The 19,803-nt window shown below is 35.1% G+C and overlaps 1 protein-coding gene across 1 annotated transcript in view; it reads left to right on the forward strand.

Moving 5' to 3' along the window:
- Window positions 1-229: 229 nt before the first annotated feature.
- The window catches only part of LOC120768837 (brother of CDO), a 31,014-nt gene continuing 11,440 nt past the window's right edge, over window positions 230-19,803 (forward strand). Inside the window, exons 1-5 of the mRNA XM_040095588.1 lie at window positions 230-524; window positions 7,011-7,193; window positions 12,630-12,758; window positions 14,939-15,073; window positions 18,370-18,519. Coding sequence (XP_039951522.1) covers window positions 230-524; window positions 7,011-7,193; window positions 12,630-12,758; window positions 14,939-15,073; window positions 18,370-18,519 — 892 coding nt within the window. The remainder of the gene's footprint in view (window positions 525-7,010; window positions 7,194-12,629; window positions 12,759-14,938; window positions 15,074-18,369; window positions 18,520-19,803) is intronic.

Consider the following 19,803-nt stretch of genomic DNA (forward strand, 5'->3'; position numbering starts at 1 on the left):
AATTTTGGACATATAACTCTTATAGTAAGAAAGTAACGGCATTTTATATGGTGTGTACGCTACACGTGACTTGGGTCACTCAGTGCCCATAATATTTCTTCATATAGTTTGTATGAAGAAGCGTAATTTTCTAACGGTTTTGGTGATTATTGTGTATTTCTAATTAGTTTCGCGTAATATTTTCAAGTGAGCAGTTCATTTTTGGTTGTGACGAATATATTTTTTTGTAATGAGTGAAGAATTGGCGATTTATTTAGCCAATTTACGGCGGGAATTGACGAAAGAAGAAGAGGAGAATATTTCAAATTATTTGAATGCTAATGATAGCGATGATGATGATGGTGGAAGAGAACCTAAATTTGGTGGTGACCACGAATCGATACCCAGTGACCAATCGGACTACGGAGATGATAATGCTCAGCCCATTAGTGATCCACGGTTCGAAGAATATATCCATGAGGAGGCTGCTGCAGATAGAGACAATGACGAAAGCAAACTTAATTTGTCAAATTCGGCTATTGAGGGTAATCGTGGAGAAAAATATTGTGGTCAGGGAAGAAACAATACAACTTTATGGTGGTCAATGCCAAGCCAAACTGAAAAACAGCGAACGAAACTGGCATTGGAAATACATAGACAATCAACTTTACTATGCACGGAAAGTTTTGGATCTAAAATCGATGCCTTCATACGCGTTTTTCCAGTGTCTCTTGTTGAAAGTATTGCTCTTCAAACGAATAGGAAAGCTAAAAGAGTAATACAGGCAAATATGCATCAAACAGTTCAAAAAAAATAAGATATTGGCAAGACACAAATGCGGATGAATTATATGCTTTTATTGCAATAATTTTATACTCCGGAGCTGAGAAGGCAAACTTAGTTCATGCTAAGGATCTTTTTCACAAAACGAAAATGCCCTTTTATAGAGCAGTGATGTCACTGCATCGGTTTGAGCAATTATACCGCTTTATACGCTTTGACGATTCCCGGACTCGCGCTGAGAGACTACGATATGACAAATTGGCGCCTATTCATCATGCCTGGATTATTCTTGGCGATTTTGACGATACCATTTGTCCCAGGTAAAGAATTGACAGTTGATGAGCAGTTACTTTCAACAAGAAACCGATGCAGTTTCCGCCAATACATTCCCTCTAAGCCTGAAAAATATGGCGTAAAAATATTTTGGCTTATTGACGCAAAAACCAACTATCCACTTGCAGGCGAAGTATATTTGGGTGCACAGCCTAATGAACAGCGGTCACTTGGTATTGCGCGCAATCTTGTAATGCGACTCAGCAACTAATATTTGGACAGGGAAGCGAATATTACGATGGACAACTTTTTCACAAGTTATGATCTGGCGGAAGATTTGCTTCTGCGGAATACTACGTTGGTGGGCACAATACGAGGCAATAAGCCACAATTGCCAAAACTATTTACATCCTCTGAAGAGGCAAAAAAAAGAGGTGTATTTGAATCTGTGTTTTGTTTTTCAAAACCAATGCAATTAGTAAGCTTTACAACACATTCGAAGAAAAATGTGCTAGTGCTTTCAACTGCTCATGCCAGCGAAGATGTAAATCCTATAACAAAAAACCACAAGTCATACATGATAATAATGAGCATAAAGGTGGTGTTGATACTTTTGACAAAATGCTACGTGGATTTTCTGGCAAAAGAAAAACAAACCACTGGCCCATGGGATTATTTTATAATATGCTGAATATTGCTGGGCTTGCAGCGTTCAAGCTGTTTGATGTTAGTCAAAAGCGTAAAATATTTTTGAAAGAACTATCTATGGAGCTAGCGCAGAAGCAATTACAAAACCGATGCAAAACAAAAATTAATTCTACAACTAAAATTGCATTGGACTTGATCAATTTCAAACGGTTTCCTGCAGTGGTGAACTCGCGTCCATCAATAAAGGTAAGTTTATTTTATTTCAAAATTAGTTCAGTTTCAAATTTATTCACTATTTTCTTTCTTGACAAAGGTCAACACTTTGAAACGGCGGTGTGAAACCTGCAAAACTAATAAGATCGATAATAAAACAACAGCAGTTTGTGACCATTGCCTTATTCCGACATGCACCAAACACTATATAAGGACGTGCGAAAAGTGCTATTTTGCAAAATACAATGCCGAAGCTGAAACGGACTCAGACAACGATGAATATGTGGACAATACTCCAAAAACGTCTACACCCAATCAAAATATATCAGAAAGACAGAGAAGAATTTCACCCATTTGAGCAGTTCGAAATTAAAACTTTATTTGATTTTCATATTTTTCAAAAAAAATACATTTGTTTCTAGCAATAATCCCAAGTTCCATTAAATTATTTACATAAACATGCGAAATATTGGCATTTCTATAAAAAAAACGTCTTAAAAGTCTAAATTTCCATACAAAATACATTACTGGGCACTGAGTGCCCAAGTCACGAGATTAAGTTGTACAGCTATGTCACGGTTCTAAGGTTAAAGTGAAATTTGGCACAAAGGATCGCATTAGGGAGGGGCATATTTGGACGTATTTTTTTGGAAAAGTGGGCATGGCCCCGCCCCCTACCAAGTTTTTTGTACATATCTCGGAAACTACTATAGTGACAAAGCCAAATTCTATAGAGCCGTTTCCTTCAGGCATTTCCATATACAGTTCAAAAATGGAAGAAATCGGATAATAACCTCGCCCACCTCCCATACAAAAGTTATGTTGCAAATCACTAAAAGTGCGTTAACCGACTAACAAAAATCGTCAGAAAATTTTACGGAAGAAATGGCAGAAGGAAGCTGCACCCAGGCTGTTTTTAAAAATTTAAAATGGGCGTGGCGTCGCCCACTTATGGACCAAAAACCATATCTCGGGAACTACTCAACCGATTTCAATGAAATTTGGTATATAATATTTTCTTAACACCCTGATGATATGTACAAAATATGGGTGAATTCGGTTCACAACCACGCCTTCTTCCAATATAACGCTATTTTGAATTCCATCTGATGCCTTCTCTGTATAATATATACATTAGGAACCAATGATGATAGCGGAATAAAACTGTACACATATACGGTATTTGAAAAATATGTAAATGACTGATAATGAAATCTCGATTATCACTTTATCGTGCGAGGGTATAAAATGTTCGGTCACATCCGAATTTAGCCCTTTCTTACTTGTTGAAAATGTCCCTGTATTCATCAGAAATAGCAATAGTATGTACATATGGCATACCAAATTTTCATAAGCGAAATATTTGAGTTTAGTGTACCCTAAACAGGGTATTTGGCACGAAGTTTTTAACACATATGGGAACGTCGGAGATCCTATAAAGTATATACGTAAATGACCAGGATGACGAGCTTCGTCGATTTAACTATGTCCGCCCATACGTCTATTCGTCTGCCTGTCTGTCAGTCAGCTTTTACGCAAATTAATCCCTCAGTTTGTGAGATATCGATATGAAATTTTCCACACTTCTTTTTTTTACGAAGACGTCGGCATCACCAATGCAAGAAAACTGTACTATATAGCTGAATCATCGGAATAAAGTCTTTGTATGGAAAACCTTTTCATTTTGCGAGATATCTTCAGCAACGAATTAATATCTAAGGCAACAATGCAAACTTTGAAAAAGTTTTTCAAATCGGGTCACTATAGTGTAAAGCTACCATACCAACTGGATGATCGAAATCAAGTTCTGGTAAGGAATCTTTTGTATTGGTGAAAGTCATTCTAGCTTCGCCGCAAGAAAGAAGTTAGCGTTTTTTCTTGTCTTTACTTTGCAATGACAAATGACAGAATGGCCCCGTGAATGTTCCTGTAAAGTTTGGCGGGGACTGATTGTTTTTTTTAGTGTTCTTAATTGAATTAATGATGCGCATACCCATTTAGATTTCTAAACAACAATATTTCAACGATTAGAATGAAGCAGTTAAACGATCGTAGGTATGTAGGTCTCAGGGGATTAAATGTCATATAGTTATTTATTAAGCGTTTTTTTTTAATTTTAAAATTATTTTAAATTAATCTAAATTTTTATTTATGCGTAAATTTTATTATATTACAGAATTAATAAGCTCTAAGGTGTCAGCGTATCTCAAATAAATTAAAAACTCCGTTGAAACACCTCTGTCCATGTAAATAACTGTGTGTTTGCTTTTTTTGTTGTTTTTTCATATTCGGCTCACATTGCCACGATATTTGGCTGATTGATCATCTGTTTCCGGGTCGTAAGCATGGTGCCAAGACTCATCGCCAGTAGCAATATGCACCATGACATCGTAGTCAGAAAGCATTGTCTCGTAGACGTTAACGCCACGTAGTTTTTCGAAAAAAATAGTGATTTTGGGACTAGTCGTGCTTTCACTTTTCTTAAGCTCAAATAATCTTTCACCGATTTTCCATATTCAAATGATGGGAGTAAGATATCTGACTATTAATCGTCGATTTTCAAGCACAAATTTTTTTATTTTATTGATGTGTCGATCATCAGTTGATGTTAATAACCGTCCGGGACATAGTTCGTCATCAACGCGTCGACCCTCTCTGAATAATTTGTACTAAACAAAAACACTTGGTCGCGACAAATAATTATCACCGAAGGCTTTTTCCAACATTCTGAATGTATCGGCAACAGAAATATGATTCCGCATACAAAATTTAATGAAACTTATTCGTTGAATAATTTTACTCATCAGAAAAATCGCCGAATGTACTTTATGTGCTTCTGAAAAACAAGCGTATAATAAACACTAATCATTATTTTGATTTGACATTTGGCACTAATGTCACTGGCAGTCGTACCAATCTAGAAAAAAAATATTTTGACGAATGGATTTTCGCTCGAAGTTTAAATTAAAAGGTCCTATATTTTGTACTCGCTAGTATGTACACTACGTAAATATATTTGGATTTAGGTTAAAACAAAAGAATAAAAGTAAATGACAGCTCATTAGAAATACATATATTACTAGAGGACCCGTCCACGCTTCACTGTGGCTGATATATAGATAATACTACTACTACCATCTATATGATTTCTATTAGTTGGATTATAACTATTAGTTATTAAGATATAGTATTTTTGTGAAGCAACTTGTGTTAGTTTACAAAAAAATTGATCATAAACCATTTCGTGTTTTAATAAAGCATTGCTTACTGTTGAATTTAGGCTCAGGGAAATCCACCGCTGAAAAGATATTTGCTAAGCTGGAAACAGGCGAAATGAGCACCGAGGACAATGATGCTCTAAAGAGGAGAAAGCTCTGTGCAAAGTGGGTGCCTCGCAAGTTAATAATCCAACAAAAACAACGAATAACTGATTCAGAGAAGTGTTTGTGTGCTCTTTAATCGTATTTAAACAGAATTCTTGCGTCGGTGTGTGACAATAGAAACATAGCTCCATCATTTCTCACTGGAGTCCAATCGACTGTTATTCTAGTGGACTGCACATGATGAACCGGTTGTCAGGCGTGGAAAGACGAAAAAGTCGGATGGAAAAGTTATGATATCAGTCTTTTGGGATACATCAACGACTGATTACTGAGCCAGTTATAATACATTGCACTGCGTATTTGGTTGCAGTTGTTTCCTACTATTCCAAATACTTAGCAATTGTATTACTTTTTAGGAAGAATCTGTTTAAAATTGTACGCATATGTATATTCAAATGATTTCTACAAACAAGAATTTTGGAAAAATGCTTATTATTTGAAATATAATTTTTGTGTTTATGAGTTGTATTAAATTTTGACATAAAGAGATAAGAAGTATCATATGTCCTTACCCTGGTTCTAAGCTACCTCTCCACCAATTTTCAGCCAAATCGGTTCAGCCGTTCTTGAGTAATAAATGGTGTAACTAACACAACTTTCTTTTATATATTTTTATTTGGTCAATAAATGTTTAGGAGAAAAATCTTAACTGAAGTTTAATATAAAAATTACCAAATTAAGTAAGTGGAAGGGCGATGTTTGATATATCGTGCTAAATCATGATGAATTGAAATCAACATTGTAATAACAGTTTGCCTGACTTTAAGGGTTTCAAAACCAAATTTTTAAAATATTAATAAAAATGTCATTAAAAATTAAATTAAAAATGTTATAATAGCATGAATCAACGATACTGAAAACAACATTTTTTCGCAAAATATGGGCTTCTTAAAAATAAATTTCGTTTTGGTATTTTAATTTTACTGTTGATGGAGAGTATCGAGAAGATTGCTTTGCCTGACCACGACACTAACACAGCTTTGAAATATACAAATATATTATAAGAATTTAATTTGGATTTGTAGGGAGATATCTCTGAATGTCTTAGTTAATGAAATCTGTAATGTACAAGGTGCCTAAAAATATGTCTTCAATTATGAAGTTTTTTACATATATTGATATTCTTTATATAGTTCTATAAGTTCTAGTAACTATAAGTTCAAGTACATAACATTACGTGACACCACAATCTTTACTAAGCAAACAGCAGAACAGAATTTAAACATAAATATTAACTATATGTATATTTACTATTTGCCTTCTCTTCCTTTTTTCCAATTGCAAAATTCTTGTTTTTGCCGTTTGCAAAAAACAACACTCAACAACTATATGAAATGATGGTTCTTGTCTGCGTGGAAAATCCGAATGTCATTAAAATTTACTTGCAATCTAAACCATATAATATAATAATAACAAACGCAAAATGAAAATCATTTCAACTTTCACTGTCGCTGGCCAACAACGACATGCCAACATGACACGCCAATCTGCCCGCTGCCAAATTTTAACATTTCAACGCTGCTGATACTGCTACTGATGGTGCTACATACAAATCACGTGCCTTGTCTAAATCGTCTGTTACATCATGATGTCGTCGACCATGGTGGCTTCGCTGGACAACATAACAATGATTGTGAAAATTATATAACCGGCATACAACGCTATACAATGCAACATAAACATTACAATTCTGACTGCTTGGTTCATTACTATTTGTTTCGGTGTTGTTACGGTATTCGCTTTTCGCGAACGCAGTTCCACCCGATATCCTTGATTATCCCACCAGCACGGATATGGTGATACGAGAGGGCGCTAACGTAACACTGAAATGTGCAGCAGTTGGCTCACCAACACCGACTATAACATGGCGGCGTGAAGGTGGCGAGCCCATACCGCTGCCCAACAATACCGAAGGTGAGTAAAGTAAATAAATATGTATTTTAGTACAGCTATACCAAGACGAGCTTTCTCTAAAATTCACCATTTCAATGAACATTTGTTGGTTGAGAAATATTTTAAATATTGATAGACGACAACATCAGTTAAAACAAACTGGTGCTTAATATTTAACTTTAACTTAACAGCTTGGACCTCTCTTTGCCCTTTGAAACAATAAAGCTTTCTATTCAATAATAGTGTGTATTTTACGTTTCAAAAATTTGGTTTCTTAAAATCAACTTTAGTTATGGTGCTTTACTTATCATCATAAATCAGCCAATTTCAACTTCCCAATCCACAGTTATTGCATGCTTTCAGTGTCCAATTAGGATATATAACATATAGTAAAAGAAAATCATTATTCAAAATGGCAAAAAATAGTTGTTTTTAATTTAAGTTCCGCATGAAGCCTATTTGTCGAAACATACTTTCACTAGGCTATTTTGAAAGACTTTTTGATCCTTGGTCAAACTACGTCAAGCCAAAAATCAACGTTATGTTGACAGTTTTTTTTTATTATCAAGGTGTTGGACACTCCACCACCGTATTCGTCTGATTTAGCTCCATGTGACTTCTAGCTATTCAAACTCAAATGACCGCTCCGGGAAACCGATTTAAGTCATCTAAAGACACTAAACACGCGATGAAAGCTTTTCCGAAAATTTACTTTAACAACTCTTTCGAGGATTAGAAAAAATTGGTACAAGTGTGTTGGGGCTAAAAATGATTTCTTTGAGGGGAGGACCTAGATTTTGAAGAACACATTAAGAATTTTAAATTGTGACCAATGTCTTACTGTTTTTTGCTCATAGTGGTGTGGCTCTTGTAATTTGTTTTTCGCGCTGTGTGGGATTCGCTAGAATCTCCGGGAGCCTGAAAAGTAGATTTTAATCCAACCACGCTATATTTAACGCACAAAGTGATTACTGCCTGTACTTGATTAGTCTGAGGAAAAATTTCACTCCTAGGAAAGCTTGTGAAAATTGACAATACCAGTTTTTTACCAATAGGGATGATGATTTCTATGTTGGTGGCATTATGAAAATCACCTTTAAAATGGCAACAAGTTACCAAACGTTACATTAGGTACTTTCACCAAAATAAAAACATACTAAATAAACTAAATTAAACCTTCAGTATAATATTAAAAAATGGATTTCATTTTACTAAACCTTTTATTTATATCTCTATTTTCTATGTTAGGAATTGGTACATATTCCTCTGATTAAGAAATGGTTGACTTTTCCTTACATAGAGAATAGTTTCCAGTTATAACACACAAAATGAGATCTAATTTTTGTATAATTCAAACAGGCGTGAAAATTGTGAGATACTCAGTTGGATTAACCACTAATTTGAGGGCCTGCTGAAAGTGATTTTGCCAGTAAATAGAGAAAGTAATATTGAAATTCTATTTAAACACATTAGATTAATATTTTTTAAATGAAAATGCGGGCAATAAAAATTGAGTATAAAAATTCAAAGTTATAAGTGTCAACTTGTCATTTGAATATAAAGCAAATTTCATATTGAAATTAGCGTTAAGTTCAGCATTTTTCATTTCGCTGACATTTGGTTTGAATTACATCGTTGTTGGCATTAAAATAACGAAGATGTGGTTAAAAGGGTGTCATTGTGTAAATATTATTTTAGTTTTACTTACGCGTTCTCAGTGACAACCCTTACACAGTTAATTTTACATATTTAATTAAGCAGGCATTCTAGTTTGAAAATTAAAATATTATACCTATTTCATATTCCAATGGTCTCGATATTCAAAATTTTATCTTAAAGAATTTTTAAAATTAAAATTATTTTTAAAGTTTTATTCGTTTTAGTATCGAAATAACTTGAATGGTTTTGTCTTAACTTTAAAATGAAATAATAAAAATAAATTCTTAGCCATAAAATGAATCTACTTTTATAACATGATATGTTTTTTAACTCGCATGTCTAATAAACTTCCTTTAGAAATATTTTCATTATTTGCGTAACTTCCCTATACAAAGCTTTTGAAAGTACTTTCAATTCTAGAAAAAAAACAACTTCTTACAAAAAGTACAGATGGTGCATTATCCTAAGGGTATTAATAGAGAGATTAAGAAAAAGATTAATAGAAACAAGATACAAGGATACGGCTTATAACTTTTTATAGAAATACTACCCTGTACCCGAAGACCATTATAAACAGATTTTATATAAATGCAAAAAAATCATTGCTGTCATTATAAAAGGTGATCCATTTCGAAATTCCTTACTTTTTTAAAAAGACAAACAAACTTTAAGTTTAGTATCATTTGAAAAAACATTCTATAGAATTTAATTTTTGAAGATTATCCTTTGAAATGTTGGCCGAAGCTACGTCTCAGATGGTTCATCCGTTGATTCCAATTTTCGATGACTCATTCGAGCACTTCGACTGGTAACTGGAACGAATGACACATGTGATGTTTTGCTTCAAGGCGTGAATTAAAGCAGCATTGTCCGCTTAGGCTTAAGGTTATCCACAGGAAAAGGTCTAACGGCGCGATATCACACAATCAATGGGCCCAATCGACCCGCCAAAGACGTGAAATTATCTGCGCACCGAAGTGTTCTCTCAGTAAATCTATTATATGGTGCGATGTTGGGAAGTGGCGTTGTCTTGTTGAAATCAAAATGTCGCTAAGATCACAAGCTTCAATTTCAGGCATCAAATAGTCCGATATCATGGCGCGATAAAGGTCATCCTTGCCGGTTACGTTCACACCGGTACCATTTTTGAAGAAATATGGACCGATGAATCCTCCGGCCCACAAACTACACCAAACCGTTGATTTCTCTGAATGAAATGGCTGCTGTTGAATCCCTTTAAGTTGTTCTTCGTTCCAAATTCGGCAATTTTGCTGGTTTAAATACTCATGGAGTCAGAAATGGGCCTAATTGCTGGGCAAAATTTGTTTCGAAAACATCGTATCCTCTTTGAACCTTTTAAGTTTCAATGCTTGTACAGTCTGTATTTTGTACGCTTTCAGTTCAAGATCTCGACGTAAATTGCGCCTAGTTCGAGTTCGAGTTGCTGAGAACGGCGGCGAATCGACCTTTCACGGTCTTAGTGTACAGTCTCAGCTATGTCTGCTACATTTTCATCCCTTTGCGCTGGGCGTGATCTATTCTACTGAATATTATCCAATAATAAATGCTGCGCCTTAAGTTGAGCTAAGCGCGTGAAACACATTCTTCTTCGTGAAATTTCGTAATAAAGTTGTACGATTTGTTAACGTTGTTCAGGGATAAGCCTTTTCACGAAGAAATGTCAAACAATAGTGAACAAAACTAACATGACATCTGTGAAAAAAGGATATTGAAAAAAGTCACCCGTTATTAAGAAAAAGAAAGCCATATACATATTTTGCATCAATGAGCGTGTCTATTGTAAAATTTCAGTAATTTAAATATTATGAAACTACGCATTGCAACCAAACTCGACAAAATCATAAAGCTATTTATTTCAAAACAATGTAAGTATGTTTAGCTCAGGATTACAAACGCAAATATCAAATTTTCACAGGACAATCGTTTCGGATAAGCTCATTGTATTCTGCAGTAAATTGCGCGTCTTTTCATTGAAATTTGTGTAATTTGTTTACCAATGAAAGGAACATGAATAATGATGAAATGATTTCAACTATTTTGAAATTGGAAATGAATTAGCAGAGAAACTACAAACGCCATTAGCAAAACGTCTCCGCATTTTTATTGGATGCATATTTATGAGGTAAGTTTTGCAAGGATGTGCACCCCAATTGCATAGAAATTACCCTTCATACAATATGACTGCAAACGAAATTAATTTTTAATCTTAGTTAAAAAAGTTCTATGAATATTGAAACAGGTTTTGATAGTTTCAGCTAGCATTCAATTTCAAATGCATCTAGTGAATATATATTAAATTTAATTAAGGTCTGAAGGAACTTATTTCAAACCAATAAGTTAATATATTTTGTATTTCTATCCAATCAATTGAGAATTTGGAAAAATGTACATATATGAAAATAGAAAGTACCTCATTAGTACCTGTAGTTAATAGTCTAATTAAGGAATGTGTACAAAAGAATTAAAGCTATAACTTAATTGTAACTGTAGTTAATAGTCTAATTAAGCAATGTGTACAAAAGAATTAAAGCTATAACTTAATTGTTATTCGAACCTCATCATAGTCTGGCAATGGAACATCTATTCTATCGTCATCGATTGTGGAATGGAGTACGCAATCTCCAAACGTTACACCTTCACTGACGTTCAGCAGGCTGGAGAAGTCTTCCTTCCATAATTTAATATGCTCTCAACATCAGTCACTAAATCACCCTTTTGGATCCTACAAGAGTATGATCCGGTCTTGAAAACTTCCGATAGTTGCACTATCGTTTCGTAGAACTTTCGAGCAATAGCCCTGTCGGCCAACTTCTCAAGCTCTTCATACCTATGAATTCTGCCTATTTCTTTGTTTGTCTGCATATGCGTCTCGCTCCTCTCTTCAACTCTCGGTATTTATCCCACTACTCTCGTGTTGTGGTTGATCATAATATTGCGAGGAAAGCTGTCTATCTGATTTCGCTTCACTGCGACACAATAGTCCTTTTCGTTCCAGCTATTATTTGCTGATAAGCGCTTATAAAACGCATTTTTGGTTATATCATACTTCTTTTCCATCGGAGCGTGGGCGAAAAATTTTGCTCTCACACGGTTTGTGGCTTTCTCCCACCTCAAGCCGTTCACCAAATTTGCGCTCCGTTATATGTCCGCTATAGTAAAAGTCACAAAGACCTACTCGTATCCGTCCTTGTCCCGTCCATTGCATTTCTTGAGCGGCGATGATGTCAACCTTTATTCTTACGCGGACATCAACCGCCTTCCCCATTTAGAGACCGGACATTTCAGGTATATGCCCTTAAATCATTTTTTTATAACTGGGATTGGCTAGGCTAGTAATATAAAGTTTAGTATACATTCATGGCCGACGCCAGGTGGCAGCCGCACTTTTGGTAAGCAGACACTGCAATTAGACTTCAGCAAACCCTTAAACCGAATTTGCCAAGGTGGCTCTGCTGAAGCTTCCTCTCGGTCTCACATGTGTTAGCTATAGCATCTTACACAAGAGTTACACACTTTTCCAGGCTGCACGGCGAGGATGCATTAGTAGGAATTAGGTATAGTACTACAACTGTAATTGCTTCTATAGAAGCATAACCATATCCCATTAATTTAATAAAAAATCGAGCTAATAATAGGTACTTAAAATTTTCTATCTCCACAAAATCTCACTAATTATTTATCTTCTATAAATATACATTTAATATACCTTGCTTCTGAACTTAAAATTATTTTATGTTATGTTTTTAAAACACCTATTCTCTTCTTCTATATTTCCAGTCATCGCCTACAATGGCTCTTATCTGACGATTACTAAAGTCCAACGCCTTAATATGGGTGCATATTTATGCATCGCCTCGAATGGCATTCCGCCAACGGTCAGCAAGCGCGTAATGCTGATTGTGCACTGTAAGTATATCACTAAATTAAATTAGCATTTAAACTTGCTTAATATTGTACATATAATATGGCAATGTTTTCATCTATGACTATCAATGTTTTTCTCAAGCAATTCCTCCATTATACACTAAACAGGAGAACTTTTACAACATGGTGCTATCAAGATATAGATTTATGCTATATAAATACCAATGAGCAGGATGACGAGATTTGTAAGATTCATAATTGAAGTTATATAGAATACTTTCCTGAAAAATTAGTTAAATCGGGTCTAAATTTTGTTCACTTAGCTCAATATACCTTATAGAAAGTTTTTCGAACTACCGGCAGATTATAAATCCATATATCAGCCAATTTCTGTGTATAAGACTGAAAAAATAAAGGGAGATAATATGTAATGGCTAAAAAAATAATCGGGAAAGTACAACATCTGCCTTCCATATACATAATAAAACATTAGCCTTACGTCGTAAATATGATAGTATACATATGTCAATATTTAAGATATCCTAGGAAATTCCCATTAAATTTATGCATTTAAATTTGTTAGGTTAGGTTAAATTAGCCTAGTAAGCCAATGACCTACCCAGAAACCAATTTTGGTTATTTGCGATACCAGATGGAGTTTAGTTACTAGGTTCATGACGGGTATTCATCCGTTAGGATGCCTGCGCCTGACGCGAATTTTAACAGCCAACAAACAAATCCTTTTTGCCGGGTTCAACAAAAGACCTGCTTGCGATTCCCAATTATAGATTGTATTGTGAGTGGTGGTCATAATACTGCTAATGATCTGTAGACACCTACGCGTTATTAAGATGGCAATGTCATCCGCATATGCCGAGTACCACTATAGACTTCCTTGGTCATTCTAGCATCGTGCCAGTCTTTTTATATCCTTCTAGAGATCAATAGGCTTCTGATCCAGCGTTGTATAGGAAGATCAACAGCACCTGTTGATTGGATACTATTCTGAAAAGATTCCGTAGAGACGTTGTTGAACGTTGCAGTAATGTCCAGGAATGCTTCAAGAGCGCCTTTGGTCATGGCATGGATTGATAGAGCTCATTCTGCAGCAATACTTGAACGATTCTTTGCGTACCGGAAGATTTGTATGAGTCTAATGAGCGGATTGCTCATTATACGAGTATATTATTCTCCGTAAAGATGTGTTCGGGAGAGTTTACCGTTCTATTCCAAGAAATTACAGTGTCATTACAGCCTGGAAAGTGCACACTAACTAGTTCTTCTAATGAGTCCTGGCAGTTGTTGTTTAGTCTGTTGAACTTTTACCGCTGCCGGAGGCTAATTATGAAAGTGAGCGCAATAATAAACTTGCTTGGGGCCTATTTTACTCGCACAAACGCTAAATGATCTGCTTGTAGAAATATTAAAGTCTCAATTACGGTTTAAAAAGCTGTTAAGGAGTTCAGAACTGACAGAAACTAAAAATATATATCGTATGAGCTGACAGAGCACCTTTTCATATATGTCATGTTATATTTTTGTTCTCTTCAGTTTATAGGCATATCTGAAAGTGTGAGCTCCCAGGTGTCAAAGCGTTGATCTCGCGTAGACGGGACAATCAAGGAAGAAGTATTGATATGTTTCTACCTTCTTTTCTTCCAACAACTTCTATAACTGGCATACGGTAAAACTCTCAATCTTACCGCGAGAACACCAAGAGCAAACAGACCAGTTAAAAATGACACAACTGGTGAGAGTAAAGACCTCACTAAGCTTCTGCCGCACTAAGAAACTACTTATCTACGGCGCTGCCGACATCGGGCCACTAATGCATGAATCCTCCATATAAACTAGTCGATCAGAATGAAATTTTTGAATGGGAAACTTTTTATGCAACTAAATATTTTCACAATATTCGGTACAGATAATTGCCGAAGGTATATAATTTTCGAACCAATTGTTGAGATCAACCAAATAGAGCATACAGCTGCTATTTAAACTGACCGATTAAATTCTAGATACAGATCTTTATAAAGAATATTTTTTAATTTGTAGTCAACCTTAGTTTTTCTGAAAGGTTGTTTATTTTTTTCAACATGGCTAGAAATATGTAGAAAAACGTGTTCCCTTGAATAGAGACCTTCTACCGGTTTCGTTATCAGACTTAGTTATACATATGTATACGCTATATAATCTTTCTGGTTGTTTTTCTTTTCTTACAGTTCCCCCAATGATTTGGATACAAAATCAGCTAGTCGGTGCTTCCACCGGGCAGTACATAGCACTTGAGTGTCAGTCAGAGGCGTATCCGAAGTCTATAAATTACTGGACGAAAAATGACATCATCATTGTGCCGGGTAAGTAAGATGAAAGGCATTTAATCTTAATTACAATAGGACTGCATTTTAAAAGTTTAGTTTTTAATATTTAAACAGCGCTACTAATCCTTAATCTTCATTTGATTTTCACTTAACTTAAATTAAGTAAACAAAATAGTGTTTTTTATGCTAAGTGCTCTGTAAAAAAACATTTTAGCAAATATGTAGTAGTTAGCTATAGAAACAGAAAATGCAACGGACGTTTAATTAACTTCTTGTGAACAGTCAGTGAAATAATAACACACACATATGTACTATGAATGAGAAGTGTACGTGCGCTATGAAATAATTGCTTAGAGAGTTAACATAACAGAAGGAGAAAGTGGTATGGACACAGTCCATCAGTGAGCGCTGCACGAATCGTAAAAGCATCCGCTCTAAATGCCTGCACATTGCATTGCCACCGAGTTGTTTCCGAAAATAAAAGTGTAATGTCCGAGAATGTTTATACATAGCTACTTACATATATATATGCAAAAGAGATGGCAAATACATCAAATGACAAAACCGCTAGTGAGTGGTTGAATGAAAAAGACTTTTGAGGACTGAGTTAACTTCTCGTATACCCCAAGTGGCAGGCAAATGACATAAAGGACTGTAGAAGACAAAATTAAATTCACAATATTTTATAGAAAAACAAATATTTTAAAAGAACACACGGTTTACTATCTCAAATAGTTACCATCGAGGTTCAGACATCATATGTTGAGATCCATCAACTTTCCGTATTCAGTGGCTATGCTAATGAGTTCCCAGGACAACACAAAATCAGGAGTGGCTGGGTTTTGATATGTGCTGCGGATGTGTTGGCGATTTGGAGCTCAATTCATGCAATTTTCAGCCAAAAACCTGCTGTGGACTTTATAGGCGTTTTCGCCCATAACAGTCTCGTTTAACAGAATATTTGAATTCAATTCTAAAGCTGGCCTTACTCACTCCGCCAAAATTTCGAAAAGAAGTACAGATCTCACTCCAGATTCATAGAAAATGGCTCGCAATTTTCAATTTTTATAATAAGTATATACTACTGTGATCAAAAAGGAAGGTGGTGCACTAAAAGTTCCTTCCGCAAGGCCAACCCTTAACAAAGGATATTATTCGAGCGTTATTTGTTAGTTGGGTCAAGCTCTTCTGAAGCTGCCAAAAATTATGGCAATTATTATGGGTGAACAACTCCTTATCATACTAACCCACCATGTCCTACTTCATTGGTTTATCTCCACTCTTTTGCTAAAACTCGACTCATTTTCTTCCGCACCATCGTATTGACCTGATGTGGTTTCGTCCGTCTTCTACTTATACATGAAAGTCCAAAGACTAATGCGGTGATTCCATTTTGACAGGAATAAAAGAAGGTATTGAAATATGTTTCAAAGAGTGGAAAAAGCATTGGCGAAAGAGCGTGTTATCGGACCGGAACTACTTTGAAGGGCATGAAATTTATTTGGAAGAATAAATAAGGAATTTATAATTTATAAAAAAATCCACCTTATCATAGTAGCATATACACAGGGTTTCTCCGGAAAGTAATAGGACTCATTTTCTTCCCCCGAGACTGGTCAGTTGCCACCGAGCACCTGTAGAGTCTTTTTTGCCCAGAAATTGCGGCGAGTGGAAGTGTGCCAAGAAAATTTGAATATATGTGAAAGTGACTCACAATTTCTGAATACCGAAATCACAGGATATGCAGGATTAATGTAATTGTTTCCTTGCCTGAAAAGGCCGATTAAGTCCAAGCATTTTGAGACGACACATGGGATCCAAGCAGCATACACCTCGGCTATTAAGGCTGGCAGCGCTGCATCGAAGAAGGAGGAGTCTATCTTTAAAAGCTTTTAAAGAATTGTAACGATCGGTTCAATAAATTTTTTAATCCACTACTCAGTCCTATTACTTTTCGGACAAACCCTGTATATGAACAGAAATTAAATATATTAAAATTCGCATAGAGTGGGAGTAAATGTTTTCATAAATCTACATATGAATATATATACATTATGTTAGTATTCGTACACACTTATGCAAATAAAGCCTGTCAGGCGATTGTCAACTTCCTCGTTTACTTTGCTTTTTATGTTAGGGAGAGTCAAAATCTATTTTATCGAATTTATGTAACAAAATGTAGTACTGTGGACAAAAGATAGTACGACTTTTTTATTTAAATTTCGCGTGAAAACTCTATTGTCGAAATAGGGCCATGAACGCGTTGTCGACGAACCACGTAAAGGACGGCTATCAACATCAATTGTGCTTGAAAATCAATGATTAACAGTCAAAGATCTTACCGGCGTCGTAGGAATATCGGAAGGATCAGTGAAAATCGTTTTAAAAGAACATTTGGGCCCAAGTTCCAAAATCACTCAACTTTTTCGAAAAAGGGCGTCGCGTTAACGTCTCTGAAATAATGAAATTCGACTACCAGGATGTCGCGAAACATATTATATCTGGCGATGAGTCTTGGATCTATGCTTAAGATCCGGAAACAGACGATCCGTGGGCCGAATATCGTGCCAAAGGTGAGCCCAAGCCGAAAAACCCACGTCAAAGCAGACCAGAGGCATTGTTATGTGGACAGTTTTTTTCGATTATCGAGGTGTATTGGGGCCATGAGAGATTACTTTGAGGAATTTCGTAGTTATGAACAAAGTCTTACTATTTGGCTATAAAGAGTTTGGCTACAAAGAATTCAAAGTTTCCTATGTTAATGGTAGCAATACTATATGTAGTGCATTTAAACCCATAAAGTCGATATATTAGTTTTCTGGTTCATCCTAATGAATGTGCATATGTATATTTTTTGGTGGTTTTGGAGTCATAAGCAAATAAAGTCGATAAGAGTTCAAGAACGTAATGCATTTTTGTGGTTGAGCAACAAACATGTACGCAAATAAATTAAAATTTCAAAACGAATTAAGTTCAGACGGGATGAAATATTTTTTTTTTTTATTTTTTACATTATTGAACAATTTTCTTGTACCTCAACATATGAGAAAAAGTATTAAGTTAAGTTCCTGGCCATATTTGTGTTTCTCTGTACAGAAAGCTCAATATGTTTTCTTGACAATGGTTTTACCAGATGTGAAGTCCTTGTCAATTTCAAATTATGTATAACTAATCCAAACTTTTAGAAATTTCACGAAGAAATATACTGATAGAAAACACATGTTAACGCCGTATGCTTTTATCCGTTTTCGTAAGCATAATCATAAAGACATTATGTTGCTTAAATATACATATATCTTTTTAACACATCATATTATGTTTTTATTTTGCAGGTGGGCACTTTGCATCCGAAACTGTTGAAAGTGGCTACAAAATAACTATGCGCTTGACCATAAAAGATGTTGACATATCAGATTTCGGTTCTTACCGTTGTGTGGCGAAGAATTCTCTTGGTGATACGGACGGCACAATTAAACTCTATCGTAAGTGAGCGATGAATATGCAAAACAAATATTCTTACACAAATATATTTATAGTATATAATCACAACAGAAAACGACTCGAACAAATGAACTTGTCACACTGTAAAGAAGAGGCGTGTTATATTGATATGTGTATTGTCATCGACAATTAGGCTATTGAAGAAAGAAGGGCGGTGAAATAAAATGTAAAAAATAGTTATTGTGAAAAAAACTATAAAGTATTTACTTGGGTAGCTTTCTTTTTACATTTCGGGACTTAGCAACCTTAGTGTCGCGATATGGCAATTTACAATTGTATCGTACAGTTTTAAACTTGTCGAGCGCTAAATGTGTTATTTACAGAAACCCAAAATATTCATCTGAGCCAAAAAATTTAATTAAAACGCGAACATTTTATATGCCGTAAACTATCGATAAATAGCCCAACCTGATATTACAAAATCGTCATGTTACCTATCGTGAGGTTAAGATAACTAGAGGGCTTAGTGGAACCAGCATACATTCTAGATTTATTTTTTTTTTTGCACTTTGATCCTACACAACTTGTCTTTCGCTCAAAAAAGGCTTGTGTCGATTGGTCTAGAGAAGTGTTATAAAAAATATGGTAGCGATACCTCGAAGTACCGGTGTTTAATTGTGGATTTACTATATGTTATGTATAGTATATGTCCAAAAGTAAACAGCAATCGAGTTTATGAGTGTTTCCAGTTGAACCGAATCTAACAATAGTTGTTCGCCCATGAAACACTTCCACGAAATTGTTGCCTGTTTTTTTTTAAACTGGACATGTCGCATAGTAAATTTTGAGTGGTGCACAACAACCATTATCAAGAAAGCAGGAGGCCCAACCATTGAGGACGAATCACATCTTTGTATGCCTGTACGATAAAATAAACTAAAATATTAATGTTTTTTGATAGCTGAAGAAGCAACAGAGTGCATGCTTTGAACATATCCCAAACTGCGTTGCAAAAGTGCTTCGGCAATTGTTTCAAATGTATGAAAAAGTATATAAACCTTAATGGAGAAAACTTTGAAAAGCAATAAAGCATTTTGCAATGATAAGTATCAGTTTATGTTCACAAATCTTAAAATTTTAAACACCACCCTCGTATATACTAACAGGGAATAATTTAAGGAAATATGCAACAAAGAAATAGTAATTTTTTAATATCCTTCTCCTGGAAAGTACTATACTTGTATAGTGCTCTAAGAAAGTTTTTTTGTTATTGTGTAAGACTATACTAAAAATCTATAAACATGGAACTCAGAGTTGCCTATCAT

Source organism: Bactrocera tryoni, chromosome 2 (assembly GCF_016617805.1).
Source record: "Bactrocera tryoni isolate S06 chromosome 2, CSIRO_BtryS06_freeze2, whole genome shotgun sequence".
NCBI lineage: Eukaryota > Metazoa > Arthropoda > Insecta > Diptera > Tephritidae > Bactrocera > Bactrocera tryoni.